Genomic DNA, 18,837 nt, shown 5'->3' with positions numbered 1-18,837 from the left:
AGGGGTCAAACTTGTCTTTAAACCGCAGCACTTGGAAGGCAGGGGCAGGCTGATCTCTGTTAAGTCCAAGGAAGCCTGATCTATGTAAGGAATTCCAAACCAGCCAGGGTGACATAGTGAGATCCTGGAGACAACAAGAGAGTGAGGGATGGTGGAGGCTGGAGGGAAGGAGAGAGAGAGAGAGAGAGAGAGAGAGAGAGAGAGAGAGAGAGAGAGAGAGAGAGAGAGAGAGAGGGAACTGGGCATCATCCCTTCATCTGAATCCCTCATCTCAGAGCCTCTCCACTCCCTAATAGTCTCCAGTGCCAGCAAGGGCCACATCAGCTTGCTTTGGGAAATCAAGGTCACCCAAATGTTGGTGGCCCAGCTGTTAGGTTGAGGGGCACTTGGTATTAGACGTCCAAGCTGTATCATCTGGTACCCACCACAAGGGGGCAGAGTGGGCCTACCTGCAGGAAACTCCAGGAGAGGACTAGGACTTCTGGAGACCTTAATCTCCCTAAGAACCTCTCTTTGCAGCTCCCCACTCTGACGGCCAACTCACCCCCATCTCCACCCTCTGTTCCTCTTGGGCACATTTATTTTCTTATTGTATTCTCGAGTTGGATGATTTTTCTCCCTACATATGCAGTAATTCAGTCTTCAGATAGACCTCCATGATTCCGATCTTTAAGTAAGTGAGGATAGTAAACCACTGGATGTAAGAAATCATCATCTTCAAGCCGGGCGTTGGTGGCGCACGCCTTTAATCCCAGCACTCGGGAGGCAGAGGCAGGCGGATCTCTGTGAGTTCGAGGCCAGCCTGGTCTACAAGAGCTAGTTCCAGTGAAAGACCTCGGCATCAAAGCGCCAGGCACTGAACCGAACCCTCTGCCCAAGAACCAGGGCCAGACCACTGGCTGCAAATGCAAGAGGTGATTTATTGAGTACACAGGCGCCTGCGGATGCTACTGCAACTCGGGTGCAGAGCATACCGGGCTTGTAGGGAGTACAATATTTATAGAGTTTTAATGGTTACATAAGTATCAGCATAGCAACAGGTATTTCATTGGCTACTTAAGCATGGGCTGAGATCATCTTGGGGGCAGGGGTAGTTGTCAAGGACTAGGTTTCCTACATGAAAGACCCCGGCATGCTTCAGCAATTAGTATCCGGGTCCCATCACTGCTATAGTGATCAGACACAATTGGGGGCCAGGGTAGTTGCCAAGGACTAGGTTTTCTAGTATTGTCATATGAAAGTTCCCAGCACGCTTCAGCAATTATTATCCAGGTCCCATGACTGCTATAGTGATCACAGACATCCTGTTTTGAGGGTGAGACACCTAGTCTGGGTTTTTCCACTAGGCAACGGCCTGGTTCCCTTTTCTTTTCCTAGGGGGTCCTGGGTAGGGGTCTTTCACCAGGACAGCCTCCAAAGCCATAGAGAAACCCTGTCTCAAAAAAAAAAAGAAAGAAATCATCTTCTTGGAAAATATGATTCATAGAAACATAAAAACCATAACCCTTGCCGAGTACCATTTGCTGAGACTGAGCTAAAGACACTGCCTAGTGATTGTGGCCTCCGGAGCCATGACCACAGTGTTCCTGAGGCTATGGCCCTACACCCAAGTGCACAGGAATCTATGTCTCTCTCTCTTTTTTTTTTAGATTTATTTATTATGTATACAGTGTTCTGTCTGCATGTATCTCTGCAGGCCAGAATAAGGCACCAGATCTCATTACAGATGGTTGTGAGCCACCATGTAGTTGCTGGGAATTGAACTCAGGATCTCTGGGAGAACAGCCAATGCTCTTAACCTCTGAGTCATCTCTCCAGCCCCCAATCTATGTCTCTTTAAACAATAAAGTACATTGGGCCGGGTGTTGGTGGCGCACACCTTTAATCCCAGCACTCGGGAGGCAGAGGCAGGCGGGTCTCTGTGAGTTCGAGGCCATCCTGGTCTACAGAGCGAGTTCTAGGACAGCCTTAGAGAAACCCTGTCTCAAAAAAAAGTACATTGGGTTAGGGTCTTCTTCTTCCCTGGAGCACTGGGTTACAATGGGCACAGTCCACGGGGCCGAGTGAGTCTATAGATAGCCTCTGAGACCTACCACACGCTGCCTGAAACAGTCGAAAGTGTTCATTCACGAAGGCCACATCACTGTCGGCCCTGAGGGTGGCAGTATTCCAGTACATGTCCCCCCTTGTATGGTCACAAGAGTCCTAGGAGGGAGATTTGGAATGTTCTTACTTCCCTGTAATCGTGATCTCCTCCCCTGGAGGTTGAGCGATGATCCCCCTACTGCCCACCTGCCCCAGCTCCCCTCATGTTTCCCTCCATCTTCTCAAGCTACAGGGTTCTGTACCTGTAGCACACACATGACCTTCTTCAACCCGAGCTCCTCTCCCATGTGCCCTAGAGTACCCCCACACAGTACCCCGTCTACATCCTAGCCCTTCAAATCGACCCACATAAGGATCATCTTCCAGTCACTTGTGGGGACGCCCCCCCCCCGAGGAATTGGCTCAAGGTCCCTGCGTGACAGTGTACACATACTGGCTCTGGTACCAGCAAATAAAGCCCCATGGTGGGCAAGAGTCCTAGATTTCCCTTGACCTGGAGGCTAGGCACAGGGCTCTCGTTCCTACACCAAAAGGTGGACTGCGGTTGAAGAGGCTCCTAACCACTCTTTGACCCAGCAGGTCCGACTCAACCCTGCTTCTAAGGAAGGAGCATCCAGGCCTTCGAGGCAACCATAGCCTAGCCCATACCTGGTTTCTCTTCCGGGGAGCTATAGCCAGGTATGCTCTGTGACACCAGTGCTGAGACTTTCATTGATTAGACATGACAGGTGACCCCATAGACCTGAGCGCGTCCCAACAGAAAAGGACTCCAAAGACCAGAGATCTCAGCGACCTCCTGGCCTCTAACCCCCTTATCTTTCTGCCACAGCCCCGGGCCTAAACCTTTTTCTTATCTCTTCTCTCTCTTGATGTCTCCTGTGGAGACTCTGGGTTGGGGTGATGAAGAGATGAACCAGACAACCAGCCAAGGAGGACAGTTGGGGTCAGGTGGTGATATAATTAGCATGGCTTCCTCCCACCTGACTTGTCGTGCTTGTCCCTCCACCAAAACTCCACCTTCACCTCCAGGAAGCCCTCCCTCTGCACTTTACCACCAACCATGTCGAAATACCACGCCCCTGTTTCTTCCTCTCCTGGGGCTTTTGGGGGTGCCTCTGTCCCAGGGCTCAGTAATGTGTAGCAGCCAGAGAGTGGCTGATCTGATTCCGGTCGGCTCATCTGGGCAGCATGGCTCATGAGGCTTTGCTGGCCCTGCTACTTACACTGGCCAGAGTCCTACCTGGACCCCTGGATGCCCAAGGTAAGCATTTCTCTGCACCGCAGGCTCCCAGGGGGCTCCTCACACACACCTGCCTGGGAAGGGTTGGCACTGAGCTTGACTTCCCTGAGTCCCACTCAGTCCTTCTTTTCAGGGTCCTGGAGTAGTCTCAGCTCTGTGAGAAAGTGGGGGGCTTGAAAGATTTGTTTACATGATTAGCAATCGCCCTTGCGGCTAGCGAGGACGTTGTCCTAAAGCTCCCTTTCAGAGCAGCTGTCTGTGGGAAGGCCTGTGGTGAGGTGTAAAAGGCTCTACAGGAAGAGGAAGGGAGGCTCAGGCTTCCAGGCACAATCCTGGTGCAAAAGCCAGCACCGTGCTCAGTTCGTGAGGCTCCGATGTTTGCACTCAGCCTGGTGTGCACAGGAAAATGGGTGGTGAGGGCTCCAGACAGGGCCAACGAGGCTGGAGTCTGAAATGGGTGGAGCCAACACGTGCCCCTTCTACAGAGTCACAGGCTCTGGGTGCCTGGAAATGACCTGGGGGAAGCAGCCAGCAAATCAGAGATGGGACAATGGCTGTCTGGGGACTGACTCAGTTGAAAGAGAGAGAAAGGGTAGAGCCTGGGGGGCCGAGCATGGGGTGGGCGTGTGGGCGTGTGTGTGGGGGGGTGCTCAAAGAGGAAGAAGTCCTAGTGCTGAGACGCAACAAAGTTGCAGTCAACCCACCTGGAGGCCCACAGACTGCTCAGAACAAAAGCTTCTTCGTCACAAGGGGTGTCGGTACCTAGCACTGCTCCAAGGTCCCCAGTGCACCTTCTCTCAAGTGCCGTGTTAGCACAGGGCTGACCACAGGCCTGACCCCAAGTCCCTACACCATCCCTGTAGAGAGAAGGGTTTCAGTGAGGCATCACGCAGGGATGCAAAAAACGGGAGAGTGAAGCCTAGGGGTATGGGGCTTCTGACCAGGTCCCTGTGCATGTGAGACAACATGTGTGTGAGCAGACATTCGAGTACTTTGAGTGTGCGTGAACATATATGAATGTGGGGTATGTGGGAGTCTCTAAGATACGTGTTAATGTGTTTGAGTCCCTATGCGCCGTGTGGGAAGCGGGAAAGATCTCTCTGCCAGCCCAGCGCTAACAGCGGCTAGTCCTTCATAGAGATGCAACACCCACCTCACCAAGTCCTGTTCGCCTCTGAGGGGGACTCCATCAACATCACCTGCTCTACAAATCGATTCTTGTCGGGGATCTACCTGAGGCAGAACTGGCCTCAGGTTTCCGAAGTGACTTACTTTGAAGACGGGAAGGAGTCCACGGTAGACAAGCGTTTCTCGGGCCGAATTGACTTCTCGGGTTCCCAGAGCAACCTGACCATCACCATGCGCCTCCTCAGGCAGGAAAACACTGGAATCTATACCTGCAGTGCCGTCCCAGAAAGCAAAAGAGATGGCTTGTCCACCATGGTTGTGGTGACAGGTAGGGTTATAAGCCCATCTACTGCTGGCTAGGCCAGGAGCCCGGCTGGCTGCTGGGGGCCTTCTTCCCCTTTGCTGGAACTGTCTGCCCAGAGCCTGTTTGTTCCAGGAAACCTCCTAGTTGCTGCCCCGTCTGCTACCACCGTAGCTCCTCCCTGGCTTGAACCCTAAGTCCTCGGGAAGAGCCCTCTCCTAACAACGGTTCTTTTTGTCCATCTTCCCAGAAAAACTGTCCCAAGAAGCATGCAAAACCCAGGAACCTCGGGGGACATCAGTTTTCCTCCCAGCTGCCCTGGCTGTAGGCTTCTTCCTCCTTGGGCTAGTCCTTGGGGTGCTATGCCCACTGAGGAAAATACAGGTCAGTGTGAGCTGTTATCAATAACCTGGCCCTTCTCACAGGGTGGTGAGAGAAGGAAAGAAAAAAGTCTTAAAGCCAAAGAGCTGGTCAGGGTCACGTGACAAAAACCCTGAAGATGCAGAGAGGGCATCACGCAGGGACACAAAAACGGGGGGGGGGGGGGGGTTGAAAAGTGTGTGGCTTCTCACCAGGCCCCTGTGCACAGCAAAGCGAGATCGCATGTGTGTGGATATGCGTCTGTGTGTGCGAGGACATATGTGGATGTGGGCTGTGTGGAGTCTCTGGGTTACATCTGCGTTATGTATGCGTTAATGTGCTGACGTGTGAGGAGGCAAACGGCTTGGTCTAGAAGGGTCCTGACAGCTGTTGGTTCTTCCTGATCACTCAGCTGTTGCTGGCTCCGGGATTGGCCTGCAGTTGACCCTACCAGGTGCAGCCCCCCAAGTCTGGGGAAACTGTTTGTTGAAGAAAGGGGCTGCTTGGAGACAGGCACACTTTGCCTGGGCCACCCACCATGCTGGCTGCTGCCACTTGTCTTTTCAGATCAAGGGACTGTGTGCCTCGAGGGATAAGGACTCGCGGTGCGTGGTGTATGAGGACATGTCCTGCAGCAAGCGCAAGACTCCATGCACCCCCAACCAGTACCACGAGGCCCTCTACCCACACACAGCCCCCCATGCCTTGTTTCAGCAGGGATCATAGTGGTCCTGCTGACCCGCCCAGCCAACTTCCCCCCAGGACACTTCTTGTGCCATTCAAGAGGCCCCTTGGTGCTTCTGGGTGAATGGGACTCCTCCTCTGTAAAAGTTTCCTAACGGGGCTCTGCAATTTGTCCCCCACCCTAGCCAGGTAGCCCTGATCATGTTGCCATCAGGGAAAAAAAAAGCTTGGGGGGGAGGAGGGGGAATGTGTTACCTGCCTTGGAGAAGCTTGGCCAGAAGAAATAAACAAACAAATAAAGCCCTTGTGGGGTTCTTTTTTTATTGTTGCTATTGTTGTTTTTTGTTTTCTGTCTTGTTTTGTTTTTTTTTTTTAAACTTTTCTGATCCTGACTTTTGTTTTTCCAGCCAGCTCCTGGCTGAAGAGGGCAGGGGGACTCAGATTGTCGGTCCTGCAGGGTTTTGTGGCCAGTATCTGTGAGAGCAGAAAGGGGCAAAAGTGGGGGGAGGGGGAACTCTCCCGTCCCAGCCCCCAGGAGGCTCAGCACTCCAGACACCCCACAAGGAGTAGAAAGCCAGTGGCAACAGCCTCACCCATTCTAGAAGGCCATGTTCCTAAGGGCCCAACCCTACCAGGTCCCTGATGGTGCAGCCTTAAGTCCCTCATTGAGAACAGAATGAATGGTAACTTTCCCAGACTCCCCCTTTGTCTCAGAGGCCCCTACTGGGGACTGACACATGAGGTCACCACAGTGCTACCCCCAACACCTAGGGTCAGCCCAGATCCCTGTGGTGCACTTGGGGATAGGAACCCCCAAAAAAAGAAAGAAAGAAGGAAGGAAGGAAGGAAGGAAGGAAGGAAGGAAGGAAGAAAGAAAGAAAGAAGAAAGAAAGAAAGCCAAAATCAGCAGCCTTCTGGAGGAGCAGTTCCAGCTGAGTAAGCTTCTTGCCTCTATTACCCCAAGACCAGGCCAATGTGGCAGAGCAGATGGCTGTGTGCTAGAAGGCAAGGAGCTGGAGCTCTACCTGAGGAAGATCAAAGCCCGGAAAGGCAAATAAACCATCACTCATAGCTCATGTAATAAAGGTGTTTATTGTCCTATTAAAAAAAAAACAGGAGCCCAAAACAGGTGCTCAGCTGATCCATGGTGAGCTGCCCAGTCCCTCATCTGCCTCACGCCGCTGACTCCTGGGATAGCTGGAAGCCTCAAAAAGGACAAGAACAAAGTCAATCCGTTTGTGCTGGCCCCACACCTGCTCCACACTCTCACCCGCCACCCCTTGTCCCCTGCTAGTGACTGATAACAGCAGTACAGTGGGGGGGGGGTGTACATAAGAGCCCTGCTCTGTGCACCTGGAAAATGGGGAGTCAGAGAATCCAGCCGTGACCGGTTACCCTTGGACCCACACCACGGCCCCATCCACCTCCCCACAGAGCCTCCTGTCCTGCCAGCTTCACCCTACCCAAGCTGACCTCTGCTCCCCGAGCTACCACCACGGCTCTCATAGAGAGTGTGCACCGTGACACTGACGCGTGGTCGCTCAGGTGGCGGTGACAGCAGAGCCTGAAAGAGCACCCAGGAGTCACCAGAGCCTGAAGCAGCCGTGTAAGTCACTGGGGTTGTCAGTCCCCAGCACACTGTGTAGACAGATCCCTGGTCAAGGGTCCCAGGGGTCTAGATCTTATAAGGTTAAAAACCCCCGGGGCAGCTGTTAATAAGCCCCAGCAAGCCTTGCCTGTTTATAGGTACTTCTCACTTGCTGCCCCAAGTCCCATCTGGCTGGGCCACTGTCCTGGGTCTAGGTGACCTCCTAGACAGCATCACCAGCCACACTAGCCTTACTTAGGAAATGTGGTGTGTTTATTCAACCTTGAACGAGGTCTTTAAGACATCAGACCTCCCTCTAAACCTAAACGCAGGCCCTCTGTTCTCCATCCAGACCTGGCTGGATTGACCCAGCCCTAACATCTCAAAAGAATCAAATCACTCCTGTTGGTTGGCCCTCCCTCTAGGCCTTCATGGGCAGGGCTTTTCTCAGCTGGGGGTCATCCATGAAGAGTCCTCCGTCAGTATGAAGAGAACCAGGCTAAGACAGCTGCAAATCCAGAGGCCAACTGTGAGTCCTGACCACCGGTGTAAGCCGCAGAGGCAAAGCTAGTGCCGTCAGCTGCATGCTTTACAAAACATCTCAAACAAAAATATGTGACAGGGACCTACAAACTGCAGGGAAATGTTCACTAAACAAGCTACAAGTCAGGAGCCAATATATCTGTTTAACTTATAAGATGACGTCTATGAATAGGAAGACAACATTTGAGTAAAAGAATACACCAATGTTGAGTGGGCGGCCAGCAATGTCCAACTGTCCCATTCCTTTTATAGTAGCTCTGTGGTGTCTGCTGTCCCCTAGTGCTCTATCTGTATCAGCCTTACTCTTCAGCATCTGGAGACCCCCAACCCTCTGCTGACCTGGGAGATACTGTAATGTCTATGTCTAGAAGACCTTGACCCCCAGCTAGCAACTGTGGGCCTGGGTGACTCTACCTGAGCCCTCTACACTTAGCACCACCAGCTAGCAGTGACCTGGAAAGGCACAGGACACAGGACATGGGGTTCTGGGAAACAGGCTGTCACAGCTGACATTCCGAGGTTCCCAAGTCTGGTCAACGTGCATCCATCACCGTCAAGATGTAATATATACACAAAAGCTCTCGCGCGCGTTGCAAAGCGGCCTTGTTGGCAGTCGTGCCCTGTGCAGTAACGCAAGTCTTGTTCCGGCACAGCCTCCCACACAGAGAGAGGGCAGAGCCCATGAGGTTAATTCCTGTGCCCTCCACCTCCCTGAAAGAAGTTGAGACATCTAAGGCTTGGGACTCAGCCAAGGGCAGGTCCAGGTGTACGGCAGGTGCCACCAGGGGCTTGCTGACCCAGCAAAGAAGCCTTATTGCTGGCCCTTGGGTGTCATTCACCACCTGTGGACTAGGTAGGTAGGGTCTACTGCTCTTCAAGTGCTGGTTTGGTTGCCAGGCTCAGCTGGCATCAGCCAAGCTGTTCGAGATCCCCAGCTCCCATCAGAGGAGTCGCTCTACCCTGGTTTCCCCTCTCATTTCGGAAGCAGCTTCCTGAAACGATAAGCACACAGCCCACAAGCCCGTCTCAGAGCCCTTGTGATCTGAAACGTTGCTTGCCAGACCCCACCCAGCAACAACAGGCCATGTGTCCACAGAACTGAATCCCTGGGCTCCCCTCCCTCCTCCTATCCTTGCTTGCCCAGGGCCGTGATGTCATTGGTCTTCTTTCTGACCCCTCCATATTCAGGACCCCATGGTCCTTCCCATGACCCCTCTATCAAGGCTGAGCTCCCCACAGTCCTCCTCTTTTGCCTACATTCAGGCCATGGATGGTGTGGTGCATGAGAACAAGTCCTTCTACTGTGTCTCCGTCCCAAACCAGGTTCATAGCGAGTACTACTACGTGCTGTGCCTGTTGGGTAATATTCTGGTTTATTCCTCTAGTGACAGCCTGTGCTTGGTCTGAGCCCTGGACCCCACCATGTTAGATTCTGTGCCTCCCAACTCTCTGCAGGAAGCGGAGACATTCATGGCTTGGGACTGAACCAAAGGGCAGAGCCAAGTGTATAGCAGTGCCACCAGGGGCTTGCTGACTTCTGGTTCCAGATCTTGACTACTCAACAAATAAGCCTTATGTTTGGCCCTTGGGACTTCATGGAGTCATCTCTCAAGGCTGTGGGTCCTTCATCTGTAAAATGGGGCAATGCGGTAGTTAGATGCCATAAAGATTAACCAAGATGCTGTAGGCAACAAGGTCATGGAACAATACTCCCTCAGCCACCCAGGCTTGGACAGTCAGGGGAGTTAGAGTATATGGGAAAAAAAAACTTAGGGGAAGCCTGACCCACAGGGGAAGACTCCTCCCCCCAACAGCCCTCCTCCTTGAGAGTTTCTTGAGATCAGCCTCATGAAACTTAGGTCCAGCTGCGCTGCAGCCTAAGGCATCCCAGCACAAAGGGAGCCACAGAATCACTCCCACCTCACCCCTTCCTCTCCCTATCCTCCCTTCCTCCAAGCCTGAGGGTACCAATAAATCTTTTTTGTTAATGTTATGCCCTGACACAAGAACCTCACCGAGGGGTTAGCAGCCAATGGGGAGTATGGGAAAGGAAAGGTAAGAAGATAGCAGAGAGAGCTCCTGTGGGGCAAGATACCCTGAGGGAGGGCACCTGGGGTACCAGGTGAGAGGGAAGGGTGAGCATTGCCTGAATTTGGCCACGGAGAACAGCAGAACAGTGAGGAGATTCCAGACCCAGACGGTGCCAAGCTCTTCATACTTGAGGACGAAAGAGCAATTAAATACTGGGGGTCAAGAACTTGATTCCTGGACTATCACATTCAACGAAATTATACAACGTAAGGGCAAAAGACACGCTCAGGCACCCTCTTCTGACCTCTGTGGGCACCAGGCACTCACATGGTCCGCATACATATATGCAGGCAAAACTCTCATACATGGGGCTGGAGAGATGGCTCAGAGTTTTAGAGCACTGTCTGCCCTTCCAGAGGTCCTGAGTTCAATTCCCAGCAACCACCTGGTGCCCTCTTTTGGTGTGCAGGTAAAAGGCTGTAGACATAAGCCGGGCGTTGGTGGCGCACGCCTTTAATCCCAGCACTTGGGAGGCAGAGGCAGGAGGATCTCTGAGTTCTAAGCCAGCCTGGTCTACACAGAGAGTTCCAGGACAGGCTCCAAAGCTACAGAGAAACCTTGTCTCAAAAAAAAAAAAAAAAAGTGGGAGGGTAAATACAGGAGGTTGGACCAGGGAGATGGTAGAAATCATGGGAGAGTCAACCAAAACTAAAATGCATGAAAAAAAAAACTAATAATACAACCACTATGAAAACATGATCTGAAATTGTAAAATTTGTGCAGCTGAAGATGTTGTAACCACAGAGAGAAATAGGTACCTCTAGAGTTTAAGCAGAGATTTCACAGGGAAGAGTGAGGAGGAGAAGGACCAGACTGCCTTCAGTATACAACCAAGGATGACCTGGAACTCCTGGTCTCCTACTTCAGCATCCCAAGTACTAGGATTACAAGGGTATGCCACCATGCTTGGATCTGGGGGGATATTTTTGAGCTCCCCTGAAGATCCAGTTCACAGAACCAGTCAGCAATGGATTTCACATTCATTCAGAGTATGTGAAACTGTATTTTAATTATAGCTTGTGTCATCAGGCCCTGCTCGGTAAGAAACAGGATGAGGTCTAGGAGCCCAGTGTCCTTCGTGCAGCTTGTGAACTTGCAGAAAATGTCAGCTTGTTTTGCTTTAAGCAGACAAAGGAAAGTGCACTTCAACTCAGAGTCAAGAATGACTATCTTGGTTTTCTTACAAGGGAAAAAACAAGATACCACAAACAGGAGAGTGGCCGTGATAAGGCAGGTGATAACTCTGGTCCTCACATCCGAGGGGGCCCTGAGACCTGCACATCATCTTTGAAGTTCAGTCTGGCCTCTGTCAGGACCCAACCTGAGGACCCTGTGCCAAGACCTAGATCTGCTCCTTCCCCTGGGAGGACTCAAGCCCTTGACCACCCATCTTCCCACCTGGGCTGCAGGTTCCTGCCCAGCTCAGGATAGAGGACCCTGGGGGTGTGCCTTGGAAGGAAGCAGCTCCCCAGATCCTTCTGGCCATCACAAAGCCCTTCTCTGAGTAAGGCATCTCTTTCTTTCACAGCCTTCCCAGCAGTCTGTTGGTCTTAAAGGGGCAGCGCTCTGTATGGGGCAGCTGTGCAGAAACCCCAGAAAGTCAGAGAGGAAGGTCATCAGGGCATTAAAAAGGAGTGTGAGCCACACCTGGTGATACTCACACAGACCCATTAAGAATATTAATTAAAGTACATCTTTAAAATATATAAAATATAAAACATTTTTAAATTATTTATCTTTATTTCATGTGTTTTTGTCTGTGTGGATGCCTGTATGGAGGTTTTGTTTTTTTTTTTTTTTTTTGGATACCCTGGAACTGGAGTTACAGACAGTTGTGAGCTGCCATGTGGTGGCTGGGAATTGAACCCTGGGTCCTCTGGAAGAGCATCCAGTGCTCTTAGCCACTGAACCGTCTCCCCAGCCCCAATATATAAAATATTTTAAAAGAGCAGTTTTCTTTTTTTGGTTTTTTGAGACAGGGTTTCTCTGTGTGGCTTTGGAGCCTGTCCTGGAACTAGCTCTTGTAGACCAAGCTGCTCTTGAACTCACAGAGAATCACCTGCCTCTGTCTCCCAAGTGCTAGGATGAAAGGCATGCGCCACCATCGCCTGGCTGCATTTTCCTGGGTTTTTTTTTTTTTTTTTTTTTTTTTGGTTTTACGAGACAGGGTTTCTTTGTATTGTTTTGGAGGCTGTCGGACCAGCCTGGCCTCAAACTCACAGAGATCCGCCTGCCTCTGCCTCCCAAGTGCTGGGATTAAAGGCGTGCACCACCGCCCAGCGCATTTTCCTGTTTTTGAGAGTAATATTAGCTGTACATTCATTGTGAAGAATTCTGTGCAGCATATAAAGGAGAGATCAAAAATGAGGGAATAAAAATATTTTTCTTCTCTTAAGTATTTTGAGCCGGGCGGTGGTGGCGCACGCCTTTAATCCCAGCACTTGGGAGGCAGAGGCAGGTGGATCTCTGTGAGTTCGAGGCCGGGCTGGACTGACAGCCTCCGAAACAATACAGAGAAACCCTGTCTCGTAAAAACCAAAAAAAAAAAGTATTTTGAGCCAGGATCTCACAATGTAGTCCAGGCTGCCCTTGGACTCATCCTCTTTCTTATCTCCCGGGTGTTGAGATTACAAGCATACACCACCAAAACCTGCTGGAAATTATTCTTAATTCTACCACCAAAGATAACTACATTTTTTACCATGCTTGTGTTTATCCAACCACTCAGCAAATGCCCAGGGTCTAGATACAGGGCTCATGCTGGCTTAACCGGCCCTGGAGAGGCTCACCTCACCTCCAGGCTAAGGGTAAACATGTAGAACACAAAGGACCTCTAGGGTCCCGTTGGATGTGGTGATTCAGCTGACGGAGCCTGAACATCCACAAACTGAGAAGGTGCACCAAGAAAATAAACACGAAATTACGGATATAAAACTGTGCCACCCTGGAGAGGGAGAAGATACCTGCAACCCAGTGCTTGGGAGGTAGAGGAAGGGGGAATCAGCAATTCAAAGTCAACTACAGCTACATAGTGAGTTCAAGACTAGCCTGGGCTACTTATTTAGAAGTGAAAGGAAATTATAATGTGTATGTTTGTTTGTATGCAGAGTCATCTGTGTGCCAGTATATGTGGAAGTCAGAGGTGAACCTCGGGTATCTCTCCTCAGGCACTGGCTTCCTTGGTGTTTTCAAGCAAAGTCCCTCACTAGCCCGAGTATGGCTGGTTAGTCTAGGCTGGCTGCCCAGTGAACTCTAGATGTCTGCGGTTTCTACCTTTCAACTGCTTGCCACCATACCTCGATTTTTATGTGAGCTCTGGGGACAAAACTCAGGTCCTCATGATTGTAAATCAAATACTTTGCCAACCGAACTATCTCCTCAGCCCTATTTTGTTACTTGTTTTTGTATCTACCCTCTAGCCAATTTTTTTTTTTGAGAAAGGGTCTCTATGTAATTCTAACTGCCCTAGCCCTGGCTACATAGATCAAGCTGGTCTTAAACTCACAGAGAGAGCCTTCCGCCTTTGCCTCTTGAGTGCTGGGATTAGAGACATGAACTGCCATGCCTGATTACTCATAACTATTTCTTTGCTGGATGACTTCACGGCCTTATCTCTGCCTCTTCGGGTGACCACAAATTCCATGGAGTCCTTTTCTAGAGCAAAGATACGGAGTCAAAATGCTGATTCAACAGAGACGTGTCTAGATAAGTAGACCTACTGGGTATTTCCAGATGTGGGTGTTGCTCAAAACACATACAGGGATTCTGGAAGATGGTTTTTGGTTTTTGTTTTGTTTTTTGTTGGTTTTTTTTTGAGATTTTTCTCAAAATAGTAAAATGGAAAAGCAGTATGGTTACAGATATGACAGGTAACTGCATCACGGAAAGTGAAAGCCTCTGTGTGTGTGTGTGTGTGTGTGTGTGTGTGTGTGTGTGTGTGTGTGTGTGTGTGTGTGTGTGTGTGTGTAGTATGAGTGCATACTAAGCTTTTCCCAAGAATGTTACAACTCTAATGCATTGCACACAGCAAACTCCCATTCGAAGCCACCATCATTTACCTCCTAAGGGCACGGGTGACCCTCAACTCAGTCTCCCATCAGACCCCTGAGTCAGCCCAGTGGAGATAGAATAACAGGAAATCCAGAGGACATGAGAAAGGAAGGGAGCTCTTGACCTTGGAACCAGGGTTAGGTCTCTTACCCCCTGAGAGTCAAGAATTTTTTTGTTTGTTTTGCTTTTTTGAGACGGGGTTTCTCTGTGTAGCCCTGGCTGTCCTGGAACTCACTCTGCAGACCAGGCTGGCCTAAAATTCAGATATCCTGCCTGCCTTTGCCTCTCAAGTGCTGGGACTAAAGGTGTGTACTACCACAGCCCAGCTAAGAGTCAAAAATTTTAACACAACTAACAAAAATCACATTGATGACTGCCCACAGGGACTGTATTCTTTTCTTGAAAGATGTTTCCAACAAAAATGTTAAGATAAGGACTAGAGGGGCTGGAGAGATGGCTCAGAGGTTAAGAGCACTGACTGCTCTTCCAGAGGTCCTGAGTTCAATTCCCAGCAACCACATGGTGGCTCACAGCCATCTACAATTCAATCTGGTGTTCTCTTCTGGCATGTAGGCAGAACATTGTATATGTGATAAATAAATAAATCTTAAAAAAAAAGGGCTAGAAAGAGGCCTCAGTGGTTAAGAGAACTATTTGCTCTTGCAGAAGACTCAGGTTCAGTTCCTGGCACCCACATGGTAGCTCTCATCCTCCATCTGTAACTCCAGCTCCAGGTGATCCAACACCCTCTTCTGACCTCCAAAGGCACCAGGATGGCATAGGAACATACAGGCAGGCAAACCACTCGCACACATAAACAAATCTTTAAAAACAATGTGAGTATATACTCAGTACCCACATATTCAATAAAAGTTTTTATTTAGAAAAAATTTTTTCAAGTTTTTAAGTCGGGAGGTGGTGGCGCACACCTTTAATCCCAGCACTTGGGAGGCAGAGGCAGGCGGATCTCTGTGAGTTCCAGGCCAGCCTCCCCACCAAAAAAAGTTTTTTAAGTGTATGGTTGTTGCTGTGACTGCATGCATATCAGCTCCGAGCAGCTGAACCACGTCTCCAATCCCTTGGGGTTTGTTCTGTAGACAGTCTCACTCTGTAGCCCAAGCTGGTCTAGAAGTCACAAGGCTGCCTAAGGCTTACCCTGAGCTCACGGAGATCCTCCTACTTTATCATGGAGAGTGTGAGTGTTTAAGTATGCCCCATATACTCAGTCTCCATATTTCCCCCCTAGCAACTGACCTTACTGCCACCTGGTTCTCAGCCCCACATGGCCCCATGGGCTGGCTGAGGGGTTAGGGCTGTAACCACCTACCACTCATTTGCTGCCAGTTTTAAGACATAGCAGGCGCCCCTCCCCCACTGCTTCTCCCCAGAATGCAGAGCAACCTAAGAGACAGCCTGCCTCTGTGGGCGCCTGTCTGCCTGAGCTGCGGTGGTGGCTGTGGCTATGGCTTTGGTTTACAGTGGTTGGTGCAGGAAGAACCTGCTGGGCCTGCAGAGGCCCACCAAGTTCTCAGGTACCCCCCCCACACACACTGTTTAACACCACCCCCACTGTGACTCAACACCAGCAAGGGTCCTAGACTTCTGTGCTGGACAGTTCGCACCCCTAAAGCAGGTCAAGGGTAGGTTCACAAAGCACTCACAACCCTCCATATGGTACTGAGAGTCAAGGAGCTCTGAACTACTGGGCACCCCTGTGTGTTGAGCCGCTGACCATTCCTGGCCCCTCCAATAAGATTCCAGTGGTCCCATCAACCGTACACACCGCTGCTGGCCCCTCTCTGCTCTCCCTGTCAGGGAGTCATGGCCAATCTGAGGAACTGTAGTTATATGTATATTATATATATATAAAACTTAGAAAATTTATATTTATTCATTTTATTTTGTGTATAAATGTTTTGCCTGCATGCGTGTCTGTACACCACCTGCACGCCTAGTACCTGTGGCGGTCAGGAGAGGGCATCAGATCCCCCCAGAACTGGAGTTATGAGGTAGCTTTGAACCACCACATGGGTGCTGAACAGAGCAAGGGTACTCTTAGTCGCTGAACCATCTCTCCAGCTGCTGTGAGCAGCCTCTTCTCGGAGCAGCTACCCATCACTAATGACCTTTGAGAGCCGAGATGGAACCCTAACCCTAACCCTGGTGCTTTTCTCGGTCATCGGTGGAGGGCTCCTGAATCTTAACTACCTGAAGTGGAGAGTGCAGGCTACAGCTCCCAGGAGCTGTAAGGGGTTGGTATCAGGGTAGAGGTGGGTCATGGATCTGAGGTACACCGGCTGAGTGTAGGGACAGTTGCTGTATGTCCTGCTTGTTGGGGGAGGGGGAGGCCACGCGCCGATCCCCCTAGATCACGACTCACAGGACGTTTTGGTGCTGGGAATCCACTGAACTCAGGTCCACTTTGGGAACAGTACATTCTCTTAACCTCTGAGCCGTCTATCCAGATCCAGCAAGCCTGGCTTTGGTAATAGAGTGGTAGCCCGTGGCCTTTCTGTGGACTCTTCTGAGGAGTGAATCCTCAAATGACGTGATGATGCTCAGGGCTTGAGCCTGAGCATACAAATGGGGGGGGGGGGGAACCTGAGGAAACACGGTCCCTTGGGCTCAGAAGTGTCATATGGCCTGTGGGACTCCTGCTCATAGTCCGTGGACCCCAGGGGTCCCGGAATGCTGCCCAATACACCCACGGTGGTGCAAGAGTCTGCAGAAAAGCAGCTGCCTTCAGCCACCATTTTCTGTCCTTGGACATTAAGAATGAAAGATCCAAGAAGAGCAGAGGCTGGGGGCTGTGAAGAATGGGATGTCGGGCTAAAGGGAGTTGTCATAGTGAACATTCTTTTTTTTTTTTTTTTTTGGTTTTACGAGACAGGGTTTCTCTGTTTTGGAGGCTGTCGGCCCAGCCTGGCCTCGAACTCACAGAGATCCGCCTGCCTCTGCCTCCCGAGTGCTGGGATTAAAGGTGTGCGCCACCAACGCCCAGCCATAGTGAACATTCTTCTCTCCCCATGCTGCCCCGGACACTGCAGAACTCTGGGTCCTTGTTTCTGAGCACTGAGGACCTGGGGCTATCTCCCCCACCTACCAACCGATGGGCTAGGGGCAGGAGGGTATCTGACAAGATGTATTTGCCGACCCCAGGACAGCCAGGGCTCTGCTCATCTTCTTTTCCGTGCCTCTCTCCTTTCCTCCCTCCTAGTGCCCCTCCCATGCCAGGTCACAGTTCAAGTGCCCATCCTGTACTCTGCGGCACTGCCCTACTGGGCTTGGCCTTGTAGATGACAGCAAGGAGGTCACGGTAAAGGACTGTGTGATGGGGGAAGTCCTTCTGTGTGTATGTTTGTCTGGTTGGTTGATAAATAAAGCACTGTTGGCCAATGGGGAAGCAAGATAGGTGGGACTAGGAGTCGAGGAGGATTCTGGGAAATGTAGTCAAGAGTGGAAGGTCCCCATGTGATCCCGGGAAGAGAGCATGCATGAGGCTGAGTCCTCGGTAAGATAAGACCTCATAAAAATACATATTAGTGATTATGGGTTAATGATTAAGTAAGAGCTAGCCATTAAGAAACCATAGCAAATGGCCAACAGCTTCATAATTAATATAGTGCCTCGTGTGTTATTTGGGGGCCGAGACAGCGGCGGGACCCAGGCAGCTGGTGGAAAAGAATGCACGTTACAAGGTGGGTAGCTTCTCTGGCAAATGCTGAACCCCCTACAAGGGTCCCCCAGGCTCAGCATGGAGGTCTCAAATGCCCTGAGCCCAGTGTGTCACAGGTCACAGGCTCATAGCAAGTGCCCAGGCCAAGGGCCCACCAACATTTCCAGAGCCTGGTCCGTGTCTCTGAGCCTGAACCATCGAGAGAAGGCCAGTCCCTTCAAGCCCTAAACTAGACAGAATTCAAGGGCCAGTGGGTGACTACAAGTCCAAGGCACCTTGCCCTATCACTTGAGCCATCTGTGGGGGAAGAGGGAAGCCCAGCCTTCCACCACTAGTCCACAGGAAGATTCCAGAAACTCTGGCAGGACAGAGACATCTCATCCTCTGTCCCCAGATCTGCAGGAAAGCCTCACCTCCTCTCACTGGCCACCATACTCCGGTCCACTCCACGAATGGGAGTCCATGCGGAGTCAGCCTGATGTCTGTGCCTACTGTGTGCCAGGTGGATCTCAGGTAAAGATGGAAACAAAGAGGATCCCCAGATAATCTGTTAATCTGATCTGAGAGTCAGGGGCACAAGGGCGTAGCCCTGGGCAAGGCCCCTCCAAGGCCCTACTATAATTCTCTGAGACCCACGAGAGAAAGCTCGGCCCTGTTCTCTCTCACTCCCGGCCAGGGCTGGCCACCTTCGTCTCTGCTTCTGGCATGGGGTGCATAGATCCAGAGAGAGAGAGAGAGAGCCTCCAGGGGAACACAGAGCTATACCAGAGTTAGGACATGAGAAAACCCGTATTGTCACCCAGGCATGGGGAACGGTGAGAAGGTTGGGACCACAGCTAGCATACCCTGAAGTGACCTTTACCGCTAGAACCCTCCACACACCTCTTCCCCCACCTCTTGGCTCCATCCCTCCTCTTTCTGCAGAGACCACAGACCTCAGACTCTTAGCCACAAAAGCTCAAAGGCCATCTCAGCCTTTGACACCTGGGGTGGGGGGCCTCATGAGAGACCAGGCCCAGCATGGGTAAGCCCTCGGCCATCTTTCCGTTCCCTGACTCTGTATCTGCTGC

General features: G+C 51.0%; 1 protein-coding gene and 1 long non-coding RNA gene across 3 annotated transcripts in view; one reads left to right on the top strand and one right to left on the bottom strand.

The window, feature by feature from the left end:
• Window positions 1-3,201: 3,201 nt before the first annotated feature.
• Cd7 (CD7 molecule) lies at window positions 3,202-6,147 on the top strand. 2 transcript variants are annotated; one of them, XM_021226998.2, is made up of 4 exons: window positions 3,202-3,367; window positions 4,485-4,802; window positions 5,026-5,159; window positions 5,548-5,695. In XM_021226998.2, the coding sequence occupies exons 1-4, from the start codon at window positions 3,295-3,297 to the stop codon at window positions 5,578-5,580; spliced, it is 558 nt and encodes a 185-aa protein (XP_021082657.1). In that variant the 5' UTR covers window positions 3,202-3,294; the 3' UTR covers window positions 5,581-5,695. The 2 variants fall into 2 exon arrangements, with proteins under 2 accessions (XP_021082657.1, XP_005070230.1); XM_005070173.4 differs by lacking the exon at window positions 5,548-5,695 and adding an exon at window positions 5,703-6,147 and having other exon boundaries at window positions 3,204-3,367.
• Window positions 6,148-6,892: 745 nt separating this feature from the next.
• The window catches only part of LOC121141596, a 32,609-nt gene continuing 20,664 nt past the window's right edge, over window positions 6,893-18,837 (bottom strand). The window contains exon 3 of the long non-coding RNA XR_005878575.1: window positions 6,893-7,024. This is a non-coding gene — a long non-coding RNA (uncharacterized LOC121141596). The remainder of the gene's footprint in view (window positions 7,025-18,837) is intronic.

This window comes from Mesocricetus auratus, unplaced genomic scaffold, assembly GCF_017639785.1.
Source record: "Mesocricetus auratus isolate SY011 unplaced genomic scaffold, BCM_Maur_2.0 Super-Scaffold_100007, whole genome shotgun sequence".
Classification (NCBI taxonomy): Eukaryota; Metazoa; Chordata; class Mammalia; order Rodentia; family Cricetidae; genus Mesocricetus; species Mesocricetus auratus.
This window is presented reverse-complemented; position numbering and strand designations above follow the sequence as displayed.